This window comes from Artemia sp. Qi Xiang Cuo, chromosome 4, assembly GCF_049724085.1.
Source record: "Artemia sp. Qi Xiang Cuo chromosome 4, ASM4972408v1, whole genome shotgun sequence".
Lineage (NCBI taxonomy): Eukaryota > Metazoa > Arthropoda > Branchiopoda > Anostraca > Artemiidae > Artemia > Artemia sp. Qi Xiang Cuo.
Window position 1 is genome coordinate 67,920,211 of NC_142797.1, and position 18,642 is coordinate 67,938,852.

Genomic DNA, 18,642 nt, shown 5'->3' on the forward strand with positions numbered 1-18,642 from the left:
TGCCGTGGGGGAATATAAGTCTTTTTTTATAGAAGGTGTTGTGGTAGAAACTTTAAATAAGGCTCATTCGATTGGAAATTCAAAGGGCTACTGCCCTTTTAAATAGTCGAAAGTGATTAAAGGGCAACTAACCCGCCTCTCACGCCCACCTATTCCCCAAACACATATAATCAAAACTTTGAGATAGCCATTTTTTTAAACGTAGTTTTAAGTTCTGTGAATTAGGTCTTTGAGGATGAACCCCCCCCCCCCCCCCACAGCCCTCAGGTCAAGGGTTGTCAAATATGCCCAGGGGGCATATAAGGTTTTTATAGAACGCGTTGTCGTAGAAACTTCAAAAAGGGCTCATTCGATTGGAATTTGAAATGGCTAGTGCCCTTTTTAATCGTCGAAAGTAATTGGAAAGCACTAAAACCCCTTCCACGCCCACCATTTCCCCAAGCACATCCAATAAAGATTTTTAGATAGCCATTTTGTTCCACGCAGTTCAAAGTTCAAGAAATTATACCTTTGAGCACGACAATCCCCCACAGTCGTCAGGACAAGGGTATTAAGGAGTTATGCCCTGGGGTTTTATAAGGTTTTTATTGAAATCTTTGTTGTAGAAACTTGAAAAAGGGCTCTTTCGATTGGAAATTCAAAGGGCTAGTGCCCTTTTTAATAGTTGAAAGTGATTTGAAGGCAACTAACCCCCGTCTCACGCCTATCTTTTATCCAAACACATCCGATCAATATTTTAGATGACCAAAATCAAATAATATTAACATTTTGATTAACAAATATCAGTATAAGTATATTAAACTCACAATGCTCATTCCATTTGTACTTTTTTCAGTTAAGTGCAAATTATGTTCTGGCCTTGGGAAGGCTTAGGGGTTTTGAGCCCTACTCATGTTAGTTTCTGTTCGTTTTGAGTTTGATTTGGTTATTTATTGTAATTTCTATTCATTTTAGGTTTCATTTAGTTATGGATTCTGATTTGTGGTAGTTTCACGCTTGGTAGATTATTTGATTTTATTTTTGCTCATTTTTGGTTTAATGGAGTTCTTTACTTTTCTTTGAAAAACTTATTTTGTGGGAAAAGTGTTTTTAAATAATCATTAGAAATGGCCGTGACATCATCAAATTGTACATAAATGTACAATTTGTCCTTACCCAATTTCATTGGGTAACCATTACAAAATAAAATGTTCTTTAAATAAAATATTTCTAAATACTGAAACTCCCGCGAACAAATTCTGAAAGCGAAATTACAATACCTCTTTTCACTGAAACAGGGTAACACGAGGGAATATTCAGATATCTATCGCTGTGTGTAGGTTTTCTGTACATTGAGAAAATCAAATTGAAATCTCTTTTAATTGATAAGATGTCATAAAAAGGTAGCTTGCTATTTTCTTCAAACTCCACTGTATTTATATTTTTATCAAACGATTTAAATATTTACGGAAAAGGTCTAATGATTCAAAACCGTGTTTCAAAATACAAACTACGTCATCGACAAATCTGCCCCAGAAACAAGGGGAAAGTATAAAACTACGCATAGCGGAGGTTTTAATAAAATCTCACTAAATAGGACTTCAGGCATGTTATTTTCACAAAAGTTTAGACTTTTTCGATTGTTTTTATTTTTTTTTTAATATTTTCATTGTTTTACCCGCAACACATCAAAAATATTTGGACTAAAATCTAAATTTTGTAAGTTTTAATTTATCAGAACGGATCTTAGACCTTTTTCCCTTGGTATCATTGAACATTTCAAATAAAACTTGGAGCTACATCTCAACTAATTATTTTTAAAAATATAACATCCAATGTGGCCGGTCGGTATGTGTAAACAAGAAACAAGCAGTTTAAATTTATCAGGAGTTTCTGTACCAATGTTGCGAACTAGGATGATGCCACAAATGTTTCTGGAACCACATTGCATAAATTTGATTCTTTAATTTTAAATTATTTTACTAGGGCTTGATCCTGCTTATCCCTCATTCAGTCTTGAGGGGACTGATCGGCGTCTTGATATCCGCGATGCCGATTTCGTGGATGTGATACATACAAATTCAGGAACCCTTTTTCAGGGAGGCCTTTCATTTCCTGATCCTATTGGTCACGTTGATTTCTACCCCAATGGTGGTCGTCAGCAACCTGGCTGTCTTGACGAAGCAGGCGACATCATTGACATGATTTGTGAGTTTGTTTGGTTGCCCTACTATATCCCCATTTAGAAATATCGTCAAGTCTATTGGAAGGTTGATTTTTGTGAATTCAGTGAAATTTAGGCTATGATATTAAGTTTCGAAAATTATTACTTCTTTCCATACACGGACAAACTCAAAAGTGTGACTAAAGGACTTAGAAACCCACCACCCCCAGCCCTCTTCAAGTGAATATCAATAGCCGACTATACAAATATGCCAAATATTACGTAAATATTTTGTATTTTGAAAATGAAGTGATAAGCTTTTATTTTCCAACAAAATTTGCGCTAAAAATTGGAATTTACATCCTTAAAAATATTAGTTGCGTAATTCTTTAATTATTTTTGCTTTATAAATTCCTATAAATATATGATATGTGACATTCTTATAATTCTTATAGCGAGTTCAAATAAAATCAAAGTAAATCGTCACATTACAGCAAAAGATTTAGAATAGTAAGCCACTAAGACAGGTATGACACATCCTAAGTATGACTATGGTTCTATACATATGTCTTCCCAGCCGTTATTTTTACCATTAGATATCTCCTGGACATCCACGTATTTGTAAGTCCATATCGATCCCTAAATGGAAAGTTAAGTGAAGGATACAAATATAGGTCAAACAGTTCACGGTAACTGACTGTTAATAAAGAAGGGCATGTGCGAATACTAATTAAAAGTCTGAAAAACTTAAATTTGATAAATTTAAATGTATCAAAATATGAAAAAGGGGTAAAACACCCCTTAAAAGAGCATTCTTTATGACAATATTCCTGTCGTAATCTGCATCTCCAAACACCTCATTGCGGTGATTTCAAACTTCAAGGCACAAACTAGAATTTTCGCATTTTTTTCGGGAAGTTTTATAATTGATTTTATGTGTTAGTTTCTTGCTTTGATTTTTTCGATTGGTGATCATATTGAAGCATTGGTTGTAATTCCTTTAAATGGAAAACAACAATTGTTAGCGTCCAATATTGGGTAATGAAATGGATCGTGCGGTACGAAAGTGCCGATATTTGCCATTTTGTGAGGTACATAAAATTCTTCTGAAGAAAAGTGCCAAATTGCAGTCAAGTGAAAACCCAGAGAGAGCCAATCAATTTTGAATTACGTAGAGGCTATATACGTAGCCTAAAACTCTCAGTTCTTCGTACAGCAAATTTTATAATTTGCAAAACATAAAGTTTTTCCGAAATTTTTTCCTTTTTACGGACAAAGTTTCCATCTTCTTGTTTCCAAAATTATTTCCGAATATGGTCCCTTTTTTTGACAAAATTTTCATCCTTCTTGTTTTCAAATTTTTTCCAAAGTTTATTCCTTTTTTAGGGAAAAAGTTTCCATCTTTAGCTTTCCAAAATTTTTTCCAAAGTTTGTTCTTTTTTTGCGGACAACGTTCACATCTTCTGGCAAAAGATCGTTCCATTCAATACCTTGATAAGATTTAACCTCAATCCTGACCTAATTTGGAATAATTCTGGACTAAGCATGTAATTTGAATGCAAAAAAAATATTTAAGGAACATCTCAAGTATAAAATGTTTAATTTACAAATTTTGTTTAATGAAAATATGGCTCATCAGCCTCCCACTTGCTAAAGTGGCTAAAAAATAACACACTAGAGCAATGAAGATTCAAAACTTTTACTTACCTATTAAGTCAAGACTAGCATGATTTTACTTTGCCATAAAGAAAGAACAGCTATAGATGAGAAAAACAACAACAAAGAACAAAGAAAATTTAGAAATCTGATTAATAAACATGAGCAAAATTTACGGTTTACGAGATAATATTAGGTAGTTAGGGAATTCCTAGGGATAATTATGGAGCATATTGAAAATTACAAGGATTTTAGGCTAGTTTTCATGTAAGTAATGACAGCATAATGCTTTTAAAAGGACAGCACCCCCCTTCAAATCCCAGTCCCGACATTTGTTTTAAATTTCTTCAAGACACAGGTGTTAATTATGTCATAGGGAATGTTTTTTAACAATTCAGGTGTATATTACGTAATTGGAGTCGAGGGTGACAAAATCTTGCGTGACTTGTTGGATTTTACGATTTGCTTCCGTATTATTTCTGCATCGGAAGGATAAACATCTATACCTTATTTAAAAAAATGAAGATGAAATATTCCAAGAAGACGTGTGTACAACGTAAAGTTTTAGTAGCAATAAATACTGACAAAGAGAAATATTTGAATTACGAAACGAGTGCTAATTGCGATCTTATTGGAAAGGTATGCGTGCGTTGTCATGACAGTAAGGAGTTAAATTTCTTTGGAGTACCGAGAAAATTGAAGTGCTATAGATGTGGATATGCAAGATTAACATCTTCAGAGAAGTTAGTCTTGAAAGAGAACGCAAACATAAAACTTTTAGTTGATGACGAAGGTCAAGTTCCTACTGATGGTAAAATGTTACCCGTTGATAGATCCTATTAACATCCTCCTACTATTACCATTCAGCAAAAAGTAAAAGGAAGACAAATTTACCCCCGTAACGTCATGCAACATATCTTGTTTAGATGCCGAAACTGTTGCCGATGTAAAAATAATATGGTATTAGGCAAAGAAACTGCAAGTAATATAAAATGGCAACTAGAAGAAAGTATCTGCATGGAAATTAAGCATAAATTGATGAAAAAACCCCATGCAAGCGTTACTAGCACCAACGATTGGTTTCCCACGATTACATGCATTGAACCATAAATCAATATATAAAAAAGGAGTAAGTTTGATACTAGTGGGATCTAGTTTTAGTCTATAATCGGTAGTGAGAGTGTCCTGATTAAAAATGACTGGATTTGGGAACCAAAAAATCATACGGAATCTAGTGACTTTGGAAAAATGTTTGATTCTAGATGCTGATCTTATAGAGTTATGTCTTCAAAGGAAAATACTTTCCCAAAGAATGATTGACGATATAATGAAAAATGATTTAACCGTCTATGGATTATTTTATGAAACTTTGACGTCGTGGCCCAGATGTATTTACTTAAGTTATTGATATACTAATTGAAACAAAACAAAATTATATTGTGGTTTCGCTTTTAACAGCTACCTAGACGGCAATTTTGCAAAGCAACAAGAAATAAATCGAATAAGTATTGTGACGTCACTCGATTACTCCTCCTAGAAGACATTAATTTTATTGATCACTAGTCAGTTTCATTTTGGAAGTGAGAATGTCAACATAAAATGTTTTACAAATGTCCATTATGTTTGCACACATTGAACGGCTGGTCATCCTGTGAGAATTAGATTATTATTTATGGCTATAACCAAAAATGTAGACTATGCAATGGATGTAGGTTGCACAAAGGTTACACAGCGTAAATTAAAGACTGCAATTCCTGTCTTGACGAGATTTTGACTCTCGTACAAGAGGTTTCCCATGCTCCAAATGTCACTACGTTAAATGTCATCAATGGGAAAATACTTACCCTGGCATGATTGCAAGAAACTCTAAACGCGATTTCAGTTTTATTTCTAAGATACTGGTATTGTTATGGGTTTAAATTATTTTGAGAAGGAGAACTTGGTCAACACTTCAACTGCTGAAATACTAAGAGAGTTTGTTTTTCACGACTTCACTGTGAAGATACCGGCTACTATGATTATAAGCTTACTGACTTTTTTTTGGCTGTTACTGACCGTAATTCTTCATATGAGAATTTTATGTGTGATATTACTTCAAATAAGCAAATTGAAACATCTGAAATTTATAATATCAATCAGGATACTATAATTGACTTTACAAAGAGATGTAATAAAAATGAAGTTACATTATATTGTAGCAAACTTAACCCTGACTTTGCATGCCAAGATGAATACAAGTTAAATCCTTATTAGCTGCCACTACTTATCATTAACAATGGTTACCTATACGCAGATGAAGGTATCTAAAGGAAAAAGAGTTTTGTACACACACGTTTTAATAATAAACAAATTCACAAACATTTTTAAAGCATTTCACTTTTAGGGCACAGAAATTTATATTAGGACAGAGTATTTTCAACTAGAAAGTCGTTCAATCAAGGATTGCCACTATGAACGCTGAGAAATTCACAGTGAGTATATCCACAATCTCGAAAAATAAAATATGATAGTGCATGAAACCACAACTTTTGGTTGATAAATCTTGTACTTGCTTCCGATTTTTAATAATTGATTTTCCAATTTGCTCAAGAAAGTTTTTAATGTGAGGCGCGACCAAAGCATAAGGTAGTTCAAGAGGGTCAAAAATTCAATATTCTTCGCTGTTTGAAATATTTATTACCAATGTTCCCACTTTACAGTTGATGGACTACTTTTAAGGCTATAAGGGTATTCTTAACGCTTTGAATATGATCAAGAAAATCTGAGGGCATGCAATTGGATTTTTATTTAGACAAGTAAGGATAAAAATTGAATACATTAATTAATTTATTTATGTTCATGGTGCCAAATCTATTTGAACACTGCCATCTAGGATAATTTCTCAATATATTTCAAATTGAGTTAAGAAGATTAATGCTACACTCTCCTCCAATGGCTCGGCAAATGTTCACTCTAAACGTACTTTTCCCGTTCGGACAATAGTTATATCTTGAGTACGGACAAATACAATATAATGATGCCATTAAACTTTGAAAATATTTCTTTGATAATATCATTTTCAAATTACTGTGGATCTTGATCTAGGGATTATATTGTCAATTCATATATTGTCCTGTAGGATTTATAAAAGGATAAATTGTAGAGTAGAAGTCCATTTAATTTATGCAGAGAATTTGTCCATGATCCAATGGTACTAGCACTTTTTACAAAAGCCAAAGCAAGTTGTGAAGGAATTTAAACATTGATAAATGACAAATCGGTGTAGGAACGTGTACTCGTAAAAATATGTCTTCGAGTCATGATTGTATAAGGAACGAGCAATTTGATATTACTTCAACTAGCTCTTAATTTCTCAATTGCCAAAGGAACAGAACTTATAACTTGTTGTTTTCGTAAGTTAAGTATTGTCGGGGTAAGAGAGATGGTTACATCGGGTACAGTGCCAACTACTTTGCGAAAAATAAAATTAGACGGTGCAAGTTGTAACTTTAGTTCAATCTTAGCATTGGGAGGCAACCATTGAGGTATATTAATATCTCATGATTTATCTTCCCAACCAAGTGTAAATCTTTAGTTGTCACATCTCTAACTATATTGGTAGTGTCAGTGTCTGCTTTATATTCATATCCAATAGCAAAACCTCTCAATAGCTTATAGAAAATTAGAGTCATCAATATAAATTGTATGTAACTTGCATAATTTGAAAGATTGTTGCTTGTGCTCACCAATGTTCCATGTATATAGACACTGATTTGTCTTGACGAATTGTGTAGCACACAATTTTCATCGGATAACCCCTCGGTTGCAATTTGTTTTTCATTGTTAGATTTTTCAGGATCACGAGCAAATCTATAATTTTGGAAGTCAAATCTATGAAATATTCTTCACTGGCATAAATTTGAAAACGTATTTTTTCAGAGAACGGTTGTTGTGGATAATTGCTCAGAGCAACCATGTCTTACACTTATGTCAACATTTTCTGCATTGAAAAGATTTAGAGATTAATTGATTGAAGGATGAGATTCTTTATGTGGTAGATATGCCATTTCTAGGAAAAGAAATCCTTTTTCGATATAACAATTTTAATTTTGGTGTCTTTTCTTCTTCGACAAGAGCAATGTTTTACGCGTCCGGCCTTAATTGAGACTGATGAGTGACGAGATGTTTCTCACCCTTTTTAAACCTTTTCTGCTTAGTCACGGTTTCAATCAATCAACGAAGGATTGGTTGCAGAACCTGAGATTTTATGAAACACTTTCTATAAAATCCTTCCCAGACCCTCAATCATGTAGTGTTGACGACGCAAAACCTACGGCAACCGGTGAAATAAACTTTTTAGCCAGGGGTAGTGCAGAGTGAAACAACCTAGCCAACCAATTGCCAAGACGTGAACTGGACTTTGACGAACAACCCCTTTAATATTCCATTCTATGGCCCAATTGTCGTGGTCCAGGAGTAGCAACATGCAATCAATATCAGGACAAACAAAAGTATTTTATATATTAGCCATCTCAATGAATGGTTTGAAAATGACAGGTAATCCTAGCAAAACCTTTTGTTATTGCTAGGGGATCGCCCAATTCACTCTATCTGTTAACTAACAGAGCTCCAAATACGAAATCTTGACTGGATTATATTGAAGGTACTTTATATTGCAATGGTGAATGTGTTCGTGACTGGTTTTTCGGTCAAGAATACGTAAACGTCAGACATTGGTATTACCGATTCTCAATGTATCGACAATGGATGCGTAAATACAAATGTTTGATGAGAGGCCGGGTGCTTTATCCACACAGATATCATGATCCTTGGCACTGAAATATTTTGCTTTAATATGTTCTCTTTAAAACCGAGAACCTCACGTCAGTCCTCATCGAGGAAAATTCTTTCAGTCTCAAATGGAGTTGGTAATTTAAATTACCCTCAATTCTGTTGAATAGTTGAATTTGAAGCCACCCTATTTTCGACTAACAATTTTTGTTTTTGATAACTCGACACAGCTCATGCATATGGATGTCTTTCTCGTAGGGTATAGTAGCAAAAGGAGAAATCATCTGAGTCAAAATTTGCCACAAAACCCTCGTCAGAGAAGTCAAAGGGTCTTACTTTAGTCTCATATGTACGATCCTTTCCCAGTATATAATATGTATATTTAATAGTACTAGCAACAAGAGTAACTTCATACCGTCCCTCGAGTTTGATGGCGGGGGAAAGTTTTCTCCAAAAATAACTTGAAACTTGTCATCTTTCGTATCATGGAGACGATAAGTTAGGCCTACCTGTTTAGTGTTTAAGACTTTTGACACTTTAGAAAGTTCAGTGGACCACAAGTAATTCCCCTTTTTAAAAATGCTGCTTGTTTGATTGATTCGAGCTGTATCACAAAACATTAAATTCCTTCTTCACAAACTTTTCATTGGAATATTGTTTAAGAAATATGTAAAGTTTATTGTTACTGTGATGAACTTCTAGAGGACTATGATTGGACAATGATTGATGAGGACGTTGATAATAAATCTACATGATTTTATCTAAGTCTTCAATAAAAGCAACAGTATTTTGTAATGTACAATATCTCGAGATTAAAAGTCGAAATGTTCATATCAACTTTTCAGCCAATGCCGCCTTTATTATGACTGTGACAGAGCCTTGTATTATATCGCATTTCAATAGAACCTTCTTTAAATGTGTATTAACAAATTCACTACTTCGATTTGTTTGAATTTTTCTATAAGAATCTTGTTCCAAGATAAATTCAACGGCTCTAGGAATTTCATCGCCTCTCTTTGAACGCAGTGTAACTGCATATGCATAGCGAATAAAAACATTGATTACAATTAAAATTAACTTATATGGGTTATTGCAGCGTCTTTGAATCCTGTGTCGAGTCAAAAGATCTGCTTGTAATATGCCTTTAGATTTTCGGGAAAAAGGGGAAAAAGGCTTAAGTTTTTCGATAATGATTACCTCGAACTTTATGATCTCGATGAACAGTGTAGCAGGGTTCATTCTGTCAATACTGTGTCGCCAACTTATTATCAACTCCAGTGACTCCGGCAAGTTTGGTTGGGAGCCTAAACTTCCTCCTTCACCAATATTATCATAAACTTGTTTCGAAATTTGAGCCATTTTTAACGTAAACGTGGTTTGAAGTGTGTGATACCTTGTTTCATACAAATAGTTGAAACACTGAGTTTAAGACGCTTTCTTTTGATAGCCTTCAAATTATCACCCCCACTTGGCTTGCCTTCAGAAAACGACACATCGTTTGATATTTCTCCAAATTCTCTTAATCGTTTTAAAACTTGCTTATTAACCAATAAGACCTTTTGGAAAGTTTGATGACACTAAAATGCGGAAGATGGCTATCAAATGATTCCAGTCTTTTACGATTTGTAACCATATCATATACCAAATGAATTAAGTTGTAACTGTTGCCGTCGATGAAAACTTCACTCATTTTGTCATCAATTTGTACATGTTCATTTTGAGCGAGATTAGTCAAGAGTATTTTACTTTACTCACGATACGATTGAGGCATTAGGTCTACAACACTTGATAAACTTCAGACAAATCTTCTTCTTCATTTTTTTGCAGTGGTGGTATTGGGGGTGATGAATTTTGAGGTTTACTGCTCAAACAAATTTACTTTGAGCAGTCACAAATCCTGTGATTTTTGGCAGTAATAATGAAAAGAAAACTACCTCTCACTTGAACAAGCTGTTTTCTTTTAAAATCTTTTCCTTTCTTTTTGCAAGCTAGTGCACGTAAAAGTGAACGATGTTGCTTTTTCCGTTGCTTAACTACTTCTGGCAGTTGCAAATTGCCTTGAATTAAATTTAAACAAAGCTCAGATACGAGGTTAATGAATTCATTGTCAATGCCGTGTTTGAGTATAATTTTCCTAGGTTACGATTTTAAATTACCTAGGACGGAAAATAAATGTCTGTTTTCATGTAGCTTCTTAACCGTTATGATGGCAATTAATGACCTTTTTACTATTCACGAGTATATATATATGGTAATTCCATTGTCAAAAATATCCTTGACTATGCGTAACTCTTCGGGCGTTTTTTCATTAAGATCCAATAGAATGTAAAAATAGGGCTTATTAGTAGCTTGATTGTATGCCAAGAGTAAAACTTTTTGTTCACCGGGATATATTTCCTTGTTGAAAGCTGTAAGAGGACTTGAATCGTCAACAACCGTATAGATGACATAGTAGGTACGATTCAATGCAAGTTTTCTCATGTATTTGATCTGATGAAAGAGATAAGGAGAACAACAGTCACAAATTTTTTTTCACGATGGAACCGGACCATGAATAAATGTAACATTTCCTCAGACCATTCTTCAATTGATTTTGCAAAATCATCAATAATCAACACCGAGTTTGTTTCAATAATATTAAGCACTTTAAGTCCTTGTATAAATTTTATGTCTGATCCAATAGTCTTAATTTTATCATGGGAGTCTTGCCGCACACTATAACAATAGTGCATATTTTCAGGATTTTCTAAGAATATGTGGTTACGATTTTGCGTTATTTTTCTTAAGACTGTTGTTTGGCAGGAAATCAATTGTCCCCAAAGAAACAATCTGATTGGTATTTGAAATTGATACATCTTACCCCTCTTGCTGTCAAAATACAGCTGACCGCACCTAACCTTAGTCTATTGAATTAATACTAAAAAAATAAAATACATTGTTTCTTTAATATATAAATAAATGCGCTATAACTTTACTTAGAACATATTTACAGAGATATATTTACATAGGCACTGGAGATTAAAAACACAAGGACAATTAAAATGCACTTACAGAAGAGTCCCTCCTGGAGGGTTGGACGCGACCGGATCCCCCCGAGTACTTGGTGGCCACTGTAGTGGCCGCAAGGTCCGGTGTCTGCTGCGGCGGCACGTGGCATTGAGGATAAATTCTTAGTATAACATTGATCATTTTTTTAAACATCGATTCCACTTTGTGCAAAAACTAAAATATATAAACATAAGAAAAATAAAAACATGAAAAGACACTACATATAAAAACACTACTAATAGAACACTAGAAAACGCCTAAAAAACCCGCTGCTAGTCTGGAGACTGATCCGGACCCTCCTCCCACCAACTATTGAGCTTTCTCCAAAACGAATGTAATCTACAAATACGTTTCGATCTGAAGTAAGGTAATGACCGCGTGGTAGTACTCTCATGCCGTCCACGAGTACATATACTTTATTCAATATGGCTCACATGGCTTTTTTCCACTCAAACTGTATCGTTTTTAAATTTTACAAATGTATCGCCATGAAACACTCTTGGAACAAAATTATTCTCTACAGTGTCCTATAAACACTCATATCGAAATTTTCCTTTACATATTATGAAGGCATCCCTTTGGAGAATTTTTTTATATCCTCCTTGTGCGTTTTCACACAGAACAACTTCGGACCTGCAAGCAAACCCTGGGATATAAAGTCGCTCCCTATCTCGGATATTAAGAATAACTGCTTATTTGGGGCTTGGCGCTTCACTAGCTTCGGGTAAATGGACTCATCCCAGAAGGTATAGCTCTATCAAGAGCTAATGTTCTTACAATTTTCCAAATCCTCTAATGAATTTTCAGTTTCAAATTTTAACAATAACGAATCTCTGTCACAATAATAAACTCAAACTTGTCCCTCCCCCGGTCACTGTAGCTTAGACATATTGTAAAAAAATTTCCAAAATGATTATTTTGGATATTTCCAGGATGGCACTGCCAAGGTAATGTTTAATTTAATACGAGGCCATTTTTTCTATGCTTAAGGACCAAATTAGAGTCTATGATCGTGAATGATTTAAAATTCGGATCTGCAATTATTCGGGAGAATTCTTTTGGGTCGGTTACAACGTCAAAACAACTCCTATTGAGTACACTCTCGCAAATATTACCGAAGGCTGAATTTAATATGAGTTTAATGTTTCTTTTTCAACCTTCGTCTTTGCCCCAGATTTTTTACTGACAAAGCTGTCAATAAATGTCTTCATATAATGCTTCTGATTGAACTGGAGGGCTCCGTGTATGTGTTTGGACTTGAAACTGTTGGTCAGCATCTACCGAAAAAGAACGTGATGTACAACCATATTCTGTTTCAGATGAAGGTCGGCAATAAGCTTTTGTTTTGAAGGTGTTCAGTACATACCACCATACTCTACTAAAGATAAATTATAGGGACTCAATGAATCCCTAGGCACCTTTCTGTTTATGCACGGGAAATCAAAGTCCTTTACCGGGTCATGAGGTTCCACTGATATTTCACCATTAATTTCAAAAAACCATCCTTGTGGTCTAATCTCCTCAACAGTGGAAATTTTTCGGAGATTTGGGGAAGAAGGATTGCTTAGCCATTTTTAATTCCCAGACCTCAAAGAGAAGTGAGACATAGCCGAAGGATAAAGGGAGTTAATATCCAGGAAAACAAAATTTGACTTTTTACCGGTGTGTTGTCCAGTTGGATCAGTTTTCAGGATACGAACTCCGTGGAAAACGTACCAACCCCGCATGGATCCGTGGGTGGATATTTTTCCTCATATTTAGCCTCGAGGCGGAGTTTCAGAACTCATACGTGTATCTGCAATTACACTTTAATAAATTATACAGTTCAGCATCTGGAAAGTGCTTTATAAGGAGGGGAGAACTATTAAAATCGTCACCTTTTTTTATTTGAATGAGTTGACATAAGGATTTGGGAACAAAATTATAGGAATGTTAGAAAAAGAATTTGTTTCAATTACGTATTATTACTTTTATGTATTTTCCATGTGAATTCTAAGAGCAGCAACTTCTCAGATGATTCAGGTATGATGCTATAAGAAAAAGGCTCATCTACCCATGTGCCAATCTACAACACCGTCTTTCTACAAACGTGCCAACGCTGGTAATTTGTACTTCAAATCATAGTTGGAATTGTTCACGTAAACCGTGGAAAGAATTGCAGTTTAAAATTTACATTACAATATTTTGTTGCAACCCTCAAAACGTACTACCTCCCGATAAAACAGGATCACTTAATTGGTCATGATTGCGGACTTACATACCTCCAACACCCTCAACAAATTTTTTATTAGACACCCAACAAAGATCTTTATTTTTAATTGCCAACTTTTCCCCGGTGATAGAGTCATTGGATATTTTACGTTGCGCAAACTTGCAATTGGCCTATTAGCAGTTTTAATAAGTAGAACCATAGCTGCACCTATGTAAACTTCCCCACACAATGTCTCAAATACCTCCACCCAATTGCATGGTATTACTCGAGTCTCTTTGAGCGTGACCAAAAGAGACTGCAATGGCTTCGTGTTCCTTAACACGACTCGATTTTAATGGATAGCACACATACTTGAGTTGGGCTCAATAAATTATGCCACCTTGTCGCTCTGCAAGAGCAAATTGGAAAAGTCCCAATGGACTAGTATCCATGACGCTTACAGACCGCAAGTGGTGTTTTAATCTTAATTCGGTACGGAATCTTGAAAGAAACATTGGACAATAATTACAGGTCTCATCCCGCTTTTAAACTTCTCTTAAAATCCCACTAATAGGTGGGATAGGAAAAAAAAATTCCAGTTGAATCATGTTTTTTGTCAGGCTTGTAGAGAAGCTATACCCAGTGTTTCACTGATTTAATGGATGGAGCCCATACTGAATATATCACCTTCTTTTTATCTTTAAGTTCCCCCTCTTCATACCTTTTATTGTAATGCAGCACCAAAACCCCAATCTTTAAATGCTCGTTGGCCCTTTCAAAAACATCTATCCCCTTAAATGTTACAGAATATTGCCCCTTTAAACAGTTAAAATCGAGTTTAGGAAATTCTTCCCCCTCCCCGCCTCCATTAACTGCCAAATTGTAAAAATATGTCTTACTAGCATCCGCTCTCGATGGTTTATGGCCTGCCAAGAGTACTGAATACTTGAAGCACTCTAAGCCTATATCGAAACGAAAGTGTTGTACACCACCACAACCCTTTAATTCTCCATTATATTTTAAACTACTCTCCCCATCTCACCTCTTGAAACTAATTACTTTTTAAATTGAGTTAAATTCACGTCTAGATTTTCTATAAATATTGCTACTGAACCGCTCCCATTTTCAATATGACTTAGATAAGATAAGACTTATTGCTGAAAAACGGCTATCACAAGCTCAAAAGGGCCGAATTTGCACTTTAGCGTTAAATAAAGCGAAAAAAGAACAACAAAAACAAACAATCAAAAACAACAGGAAATTATAAAAAGGTTAATGTCAAATACGTAAAAATGTTAAAAACAAAAAAATCATAAAATTAGAAGGTCAATGTCAAGTCAGCAAAAATGCCAAAAAAAGAAAACTCGTAAAATTAACAAGGGGATAAAGTAAAATTAAAACAAAAAAAAGTTAGTTGGTGACTAACAAACACAAAATATAAAACCTCCAAATTTGAAAAATGGGCATTAAAATTAATAACTATGAGGTAAAGAGTGAGTGAGGGGGGGGGGGCAGCGGAGATTCACTGGTTGAAAATGTCAACTATGTAAGGGATAAAACTTCTTCTATATCATTCAGTGCAAACTCTTATTGGGGCAAAAAGGGGGATTTTTGTTGACACAGAACGCGGGACGTGGGGTCCAAGGGGTGAATATTGACCAGGGAAAAGGGGAGCTGTTCGAGGGTAATGAAGGGCATTGTCAGCAACACGCAAGGTAATTTTTGCTCTCCTTTCCTTAGAGGTGACAAGATTAGCTCTCAAAAGAAGGGAAATATAAGGTACTTTACCCTCATTGAAGATAATTCTTAGGCAACTTTTTTGGACTGCCTCTATTCTGTCGGACAAATCAATGGAAATGCCAGGATGCCAAACAGGACAGGCGTACTCAAAGGCTGGGTGTACAAATGAAAGGAAAATCCTCAAACAGTGCGATTTAGGGCATTGAAATTTTTTAAGGAGTTTAAGTAGGGAAAATTTGGCATTTGCAAATTTTAAAATGTCATTAATATGACAATCCCATTTTAAGTCGCTTGAGATGGTAAAACCCAGTAATTTCATTGTGGTAACAGACATTTAAGGGGGGATTGTACAGGAGAAAGAAGGGGGAGTTTTAAGGAAATTAATAGTAAGAACAGTGGACTTAAAGGGTTGAATTTTATGTCATCGGTAAGAGCTTCGGCTGATAACGATTCCAAGATGTCCATTGGGTTGCTTTTTGAATTTTTGGAACATGTCTCTAAGACAGTTAAATCATCAACGAATTTCCATCTATCTGGAAAATAAACACCAAGGTTGTTTATCATTGTAAGAATTAAAATTGCACCTAAGAGGGTTCCTTGGGGCACACCATAATAAATTTGGAGGGGATCAGAATATACATTCAGGTATTTCACGACTTACGTTCGGTTGGATAGGAAAGACACAATTATTCTAATTAAATAAGGGTCAACTTGAAAGTCTAATTAGATAGCTTTTTTAATAGTATATTGTGGTTGATTAAATCAAAAGCTTTTTTCAAGTCAACAGCAATAACATTGAGCCAGGTATTGGGTTTTTCAAGTGTGTTACATATTGTGTCCAGAAGGTGAACAAGATAGTGGGTAGTAGATGTAGAGCGTAGGTTTCCGAATTGTCTTTGGTCAACATTTGGGATTATCTTTACTTTCAACCACTTAGCTAAAAAGCTTTCATATAACTTCTAAAAAACTGGAGTAACAGTAGTGGGACGGACACCATCAAAATCTTGATTGTTACGTTTCTTTTTTATGGGAGTAATAAAACCTAATTTCCAACAATTTGGGAATTTACCAGTAGAGGTAATTTCATTAAAAATTAAGGACAAAGACTCTGAGAGATTGTCGTCAAAGACTTTAATTAGTACAATCGGGATGTCTAATGGACATGTACTACACTTTTTAATGTTCTTAATTTTTGCTTCCACATCCGAGGGCGAAATAACGGGAAAATTGAGAGAGCACAAATCATAGGGAGTGTAAAAATAAAGGGGGCGGAGGTTCTGAACTATGGAAGAAAGAAACCTGTTCAGATCATTGGCTGTAACTGAAAGGTCTTCTTGGAAATGTAAATCTGTATTATTATGTGTTTTTCCACAAATTTTCTTTATTCTATTATACCATTGTTTGTTTGGCTTTGTAGAAAATAAATCCTGGACTTTGCATTTGTAATATGAAGAAACAGATTTGCGTATTTCTTTTTTTATATGTTTTCGCAGTGAGTTCGCTTTGAATGTTTTACCACTCTTTAGTAGATTCAATTGAATTCGAATTAGTTTTTTCAATTGGCTAGTAATATATGGTTTGTCATTAGAACATGTTTTTACTTTTTTCACAGGGAAGAAATTTATATGTTTTGTTTTAATTATATTTTGGAATTCAGAGACTTTAAAATTAATGTCATTTTTCCTTTGAGAGCCAGCCAGTTTTCATTGGTATTCCAAGATCCAAATGTGTAGCCAAGTGTGCATCATTGGAAATTAGGCAATAAGAGAACTCAGTAACAGAAAAAGTATGATTAAAGCTATTGAGAGGCTTCGTTAATAAACAAAAATGGTAACTTCCTCCTAACAGGGGCGAGGGGACAGGAGGGGCATAGACAGCCTGCATATTGGTGCAAATCAAATCAAGGGTTGAATTTCCTTTTATTGTTGGTATTTTTACTATTTGTTTTAAGTTTAGGGAACTACAAAGGGAATTTAACTTTAGATCTTTAGCATCATCTACTAAGAAAATACCGGCGTTCGGGAATTTGCATAGGACAAATTCGGCACTACTATGCAGTTGTTTGTAGAATCGCTGTCTTTGTGCAGCGCTTTGATTTGGGGAATAATAGAAGCAGCAAAACACAATCAAATTAAGGGGCGTGGTAAAACTTTGGGTCTTACACTTACCCAAATGATTTCATCGTAATTTGAAAGGTTGGGAGTATGAATTAATTTAGGGAAGAGATAATTATTTACAAATAATAGTATTCCACCTCACTTTTTACCTAGGGGGTGATCATAAGGACGAATTTTTATGAATAGGGAATATTTGTTAATTTTCAATAAATCAGGGTTCTGTGCTTGGACCTCAGTTACCGCAATTATATCAATTTTGTGTACTTGACACAGGGCCTCTAGCTCGATCAATTTGTCGAAATTCAGGCTTTCGGCGTTTGTAACAAGCAACTTTGAGTAATTAAAACGGTTAGTAAAGAGGGCAATTGTTTGGAGACAGTGGGGGGTAGGAGGAACGTGGATCTGTGAGATGAGAGGCATCTTTTTCGGGATGAAGGCTGGGATTCGTTTGAGAAGCAGGATTAAACTTCTGGTTGGGTTGAGCAAGGAGGGTTTGAGAGAAAGGGGCCACATCTTTTAAACCTGGGTCACTCTTGTCTGATAATATTTGGGAGGGAAATAAGACGGTGGTATTTTCAGGGGGTTCAACTTGGGAAGGGTTAACTGGAGTGTTAAGAGGGAAGGGATTTTGCTTGGAATATGGAGTTTTTTCTGGGGGGTAAAGGTGGAAGTTTTTTGAGTGAGCAGGGTGGATTTTGGATAAAAAAGGAAGAGTATGCGCTTATGAGCTAATTTTACTAATTGAATGAAGGGGGCTCCGTTTGTTGGTTGATTGAAATGTTGTAACTATTTTCATATTAAAAATTTACTGCGCCTGGCTATAGCACAATAATCCCTGTTTTTCAAATGTATTAACATGCATTTAGTTTCAAGACAAAGGCCACTTTGAAATTTATGGCAGGGTATGGAATGTGAAAGGGAGCAATAATTGTCGCTACAGTGACCAGTAGTTAAAAAAGACATACAAGGGTGAACAA

At 35.1% G+C, this 18,642-nt stretch overlaps 1 protein-coding gene across 1 annotated transcript in view; it reads left to right on the top strand.

The window, feature by feature from the left end:
- Positions 1-1,106: 1,106 nt before the first annotated feature.
- The window catches only part of LOC148953355 (lipase member I-like), a 51,093-nt gene continuing 33,557 nt past the window's right edge, over positions 1,107-18,642 (top strand). The window contains exons 1-2 of the mRNA XM_089087937.1: positions 1,107-1,128; positions 1,966-2,187. Of these exons, the coding sequence (XP_088944063.1) occupies positions 1,107-1,128; positions 1,966-2,187 (244 nt within the window). The remainder of the gene's footprint in view (positions 1,129-1,965; positions 2,188-18,642) is intronic.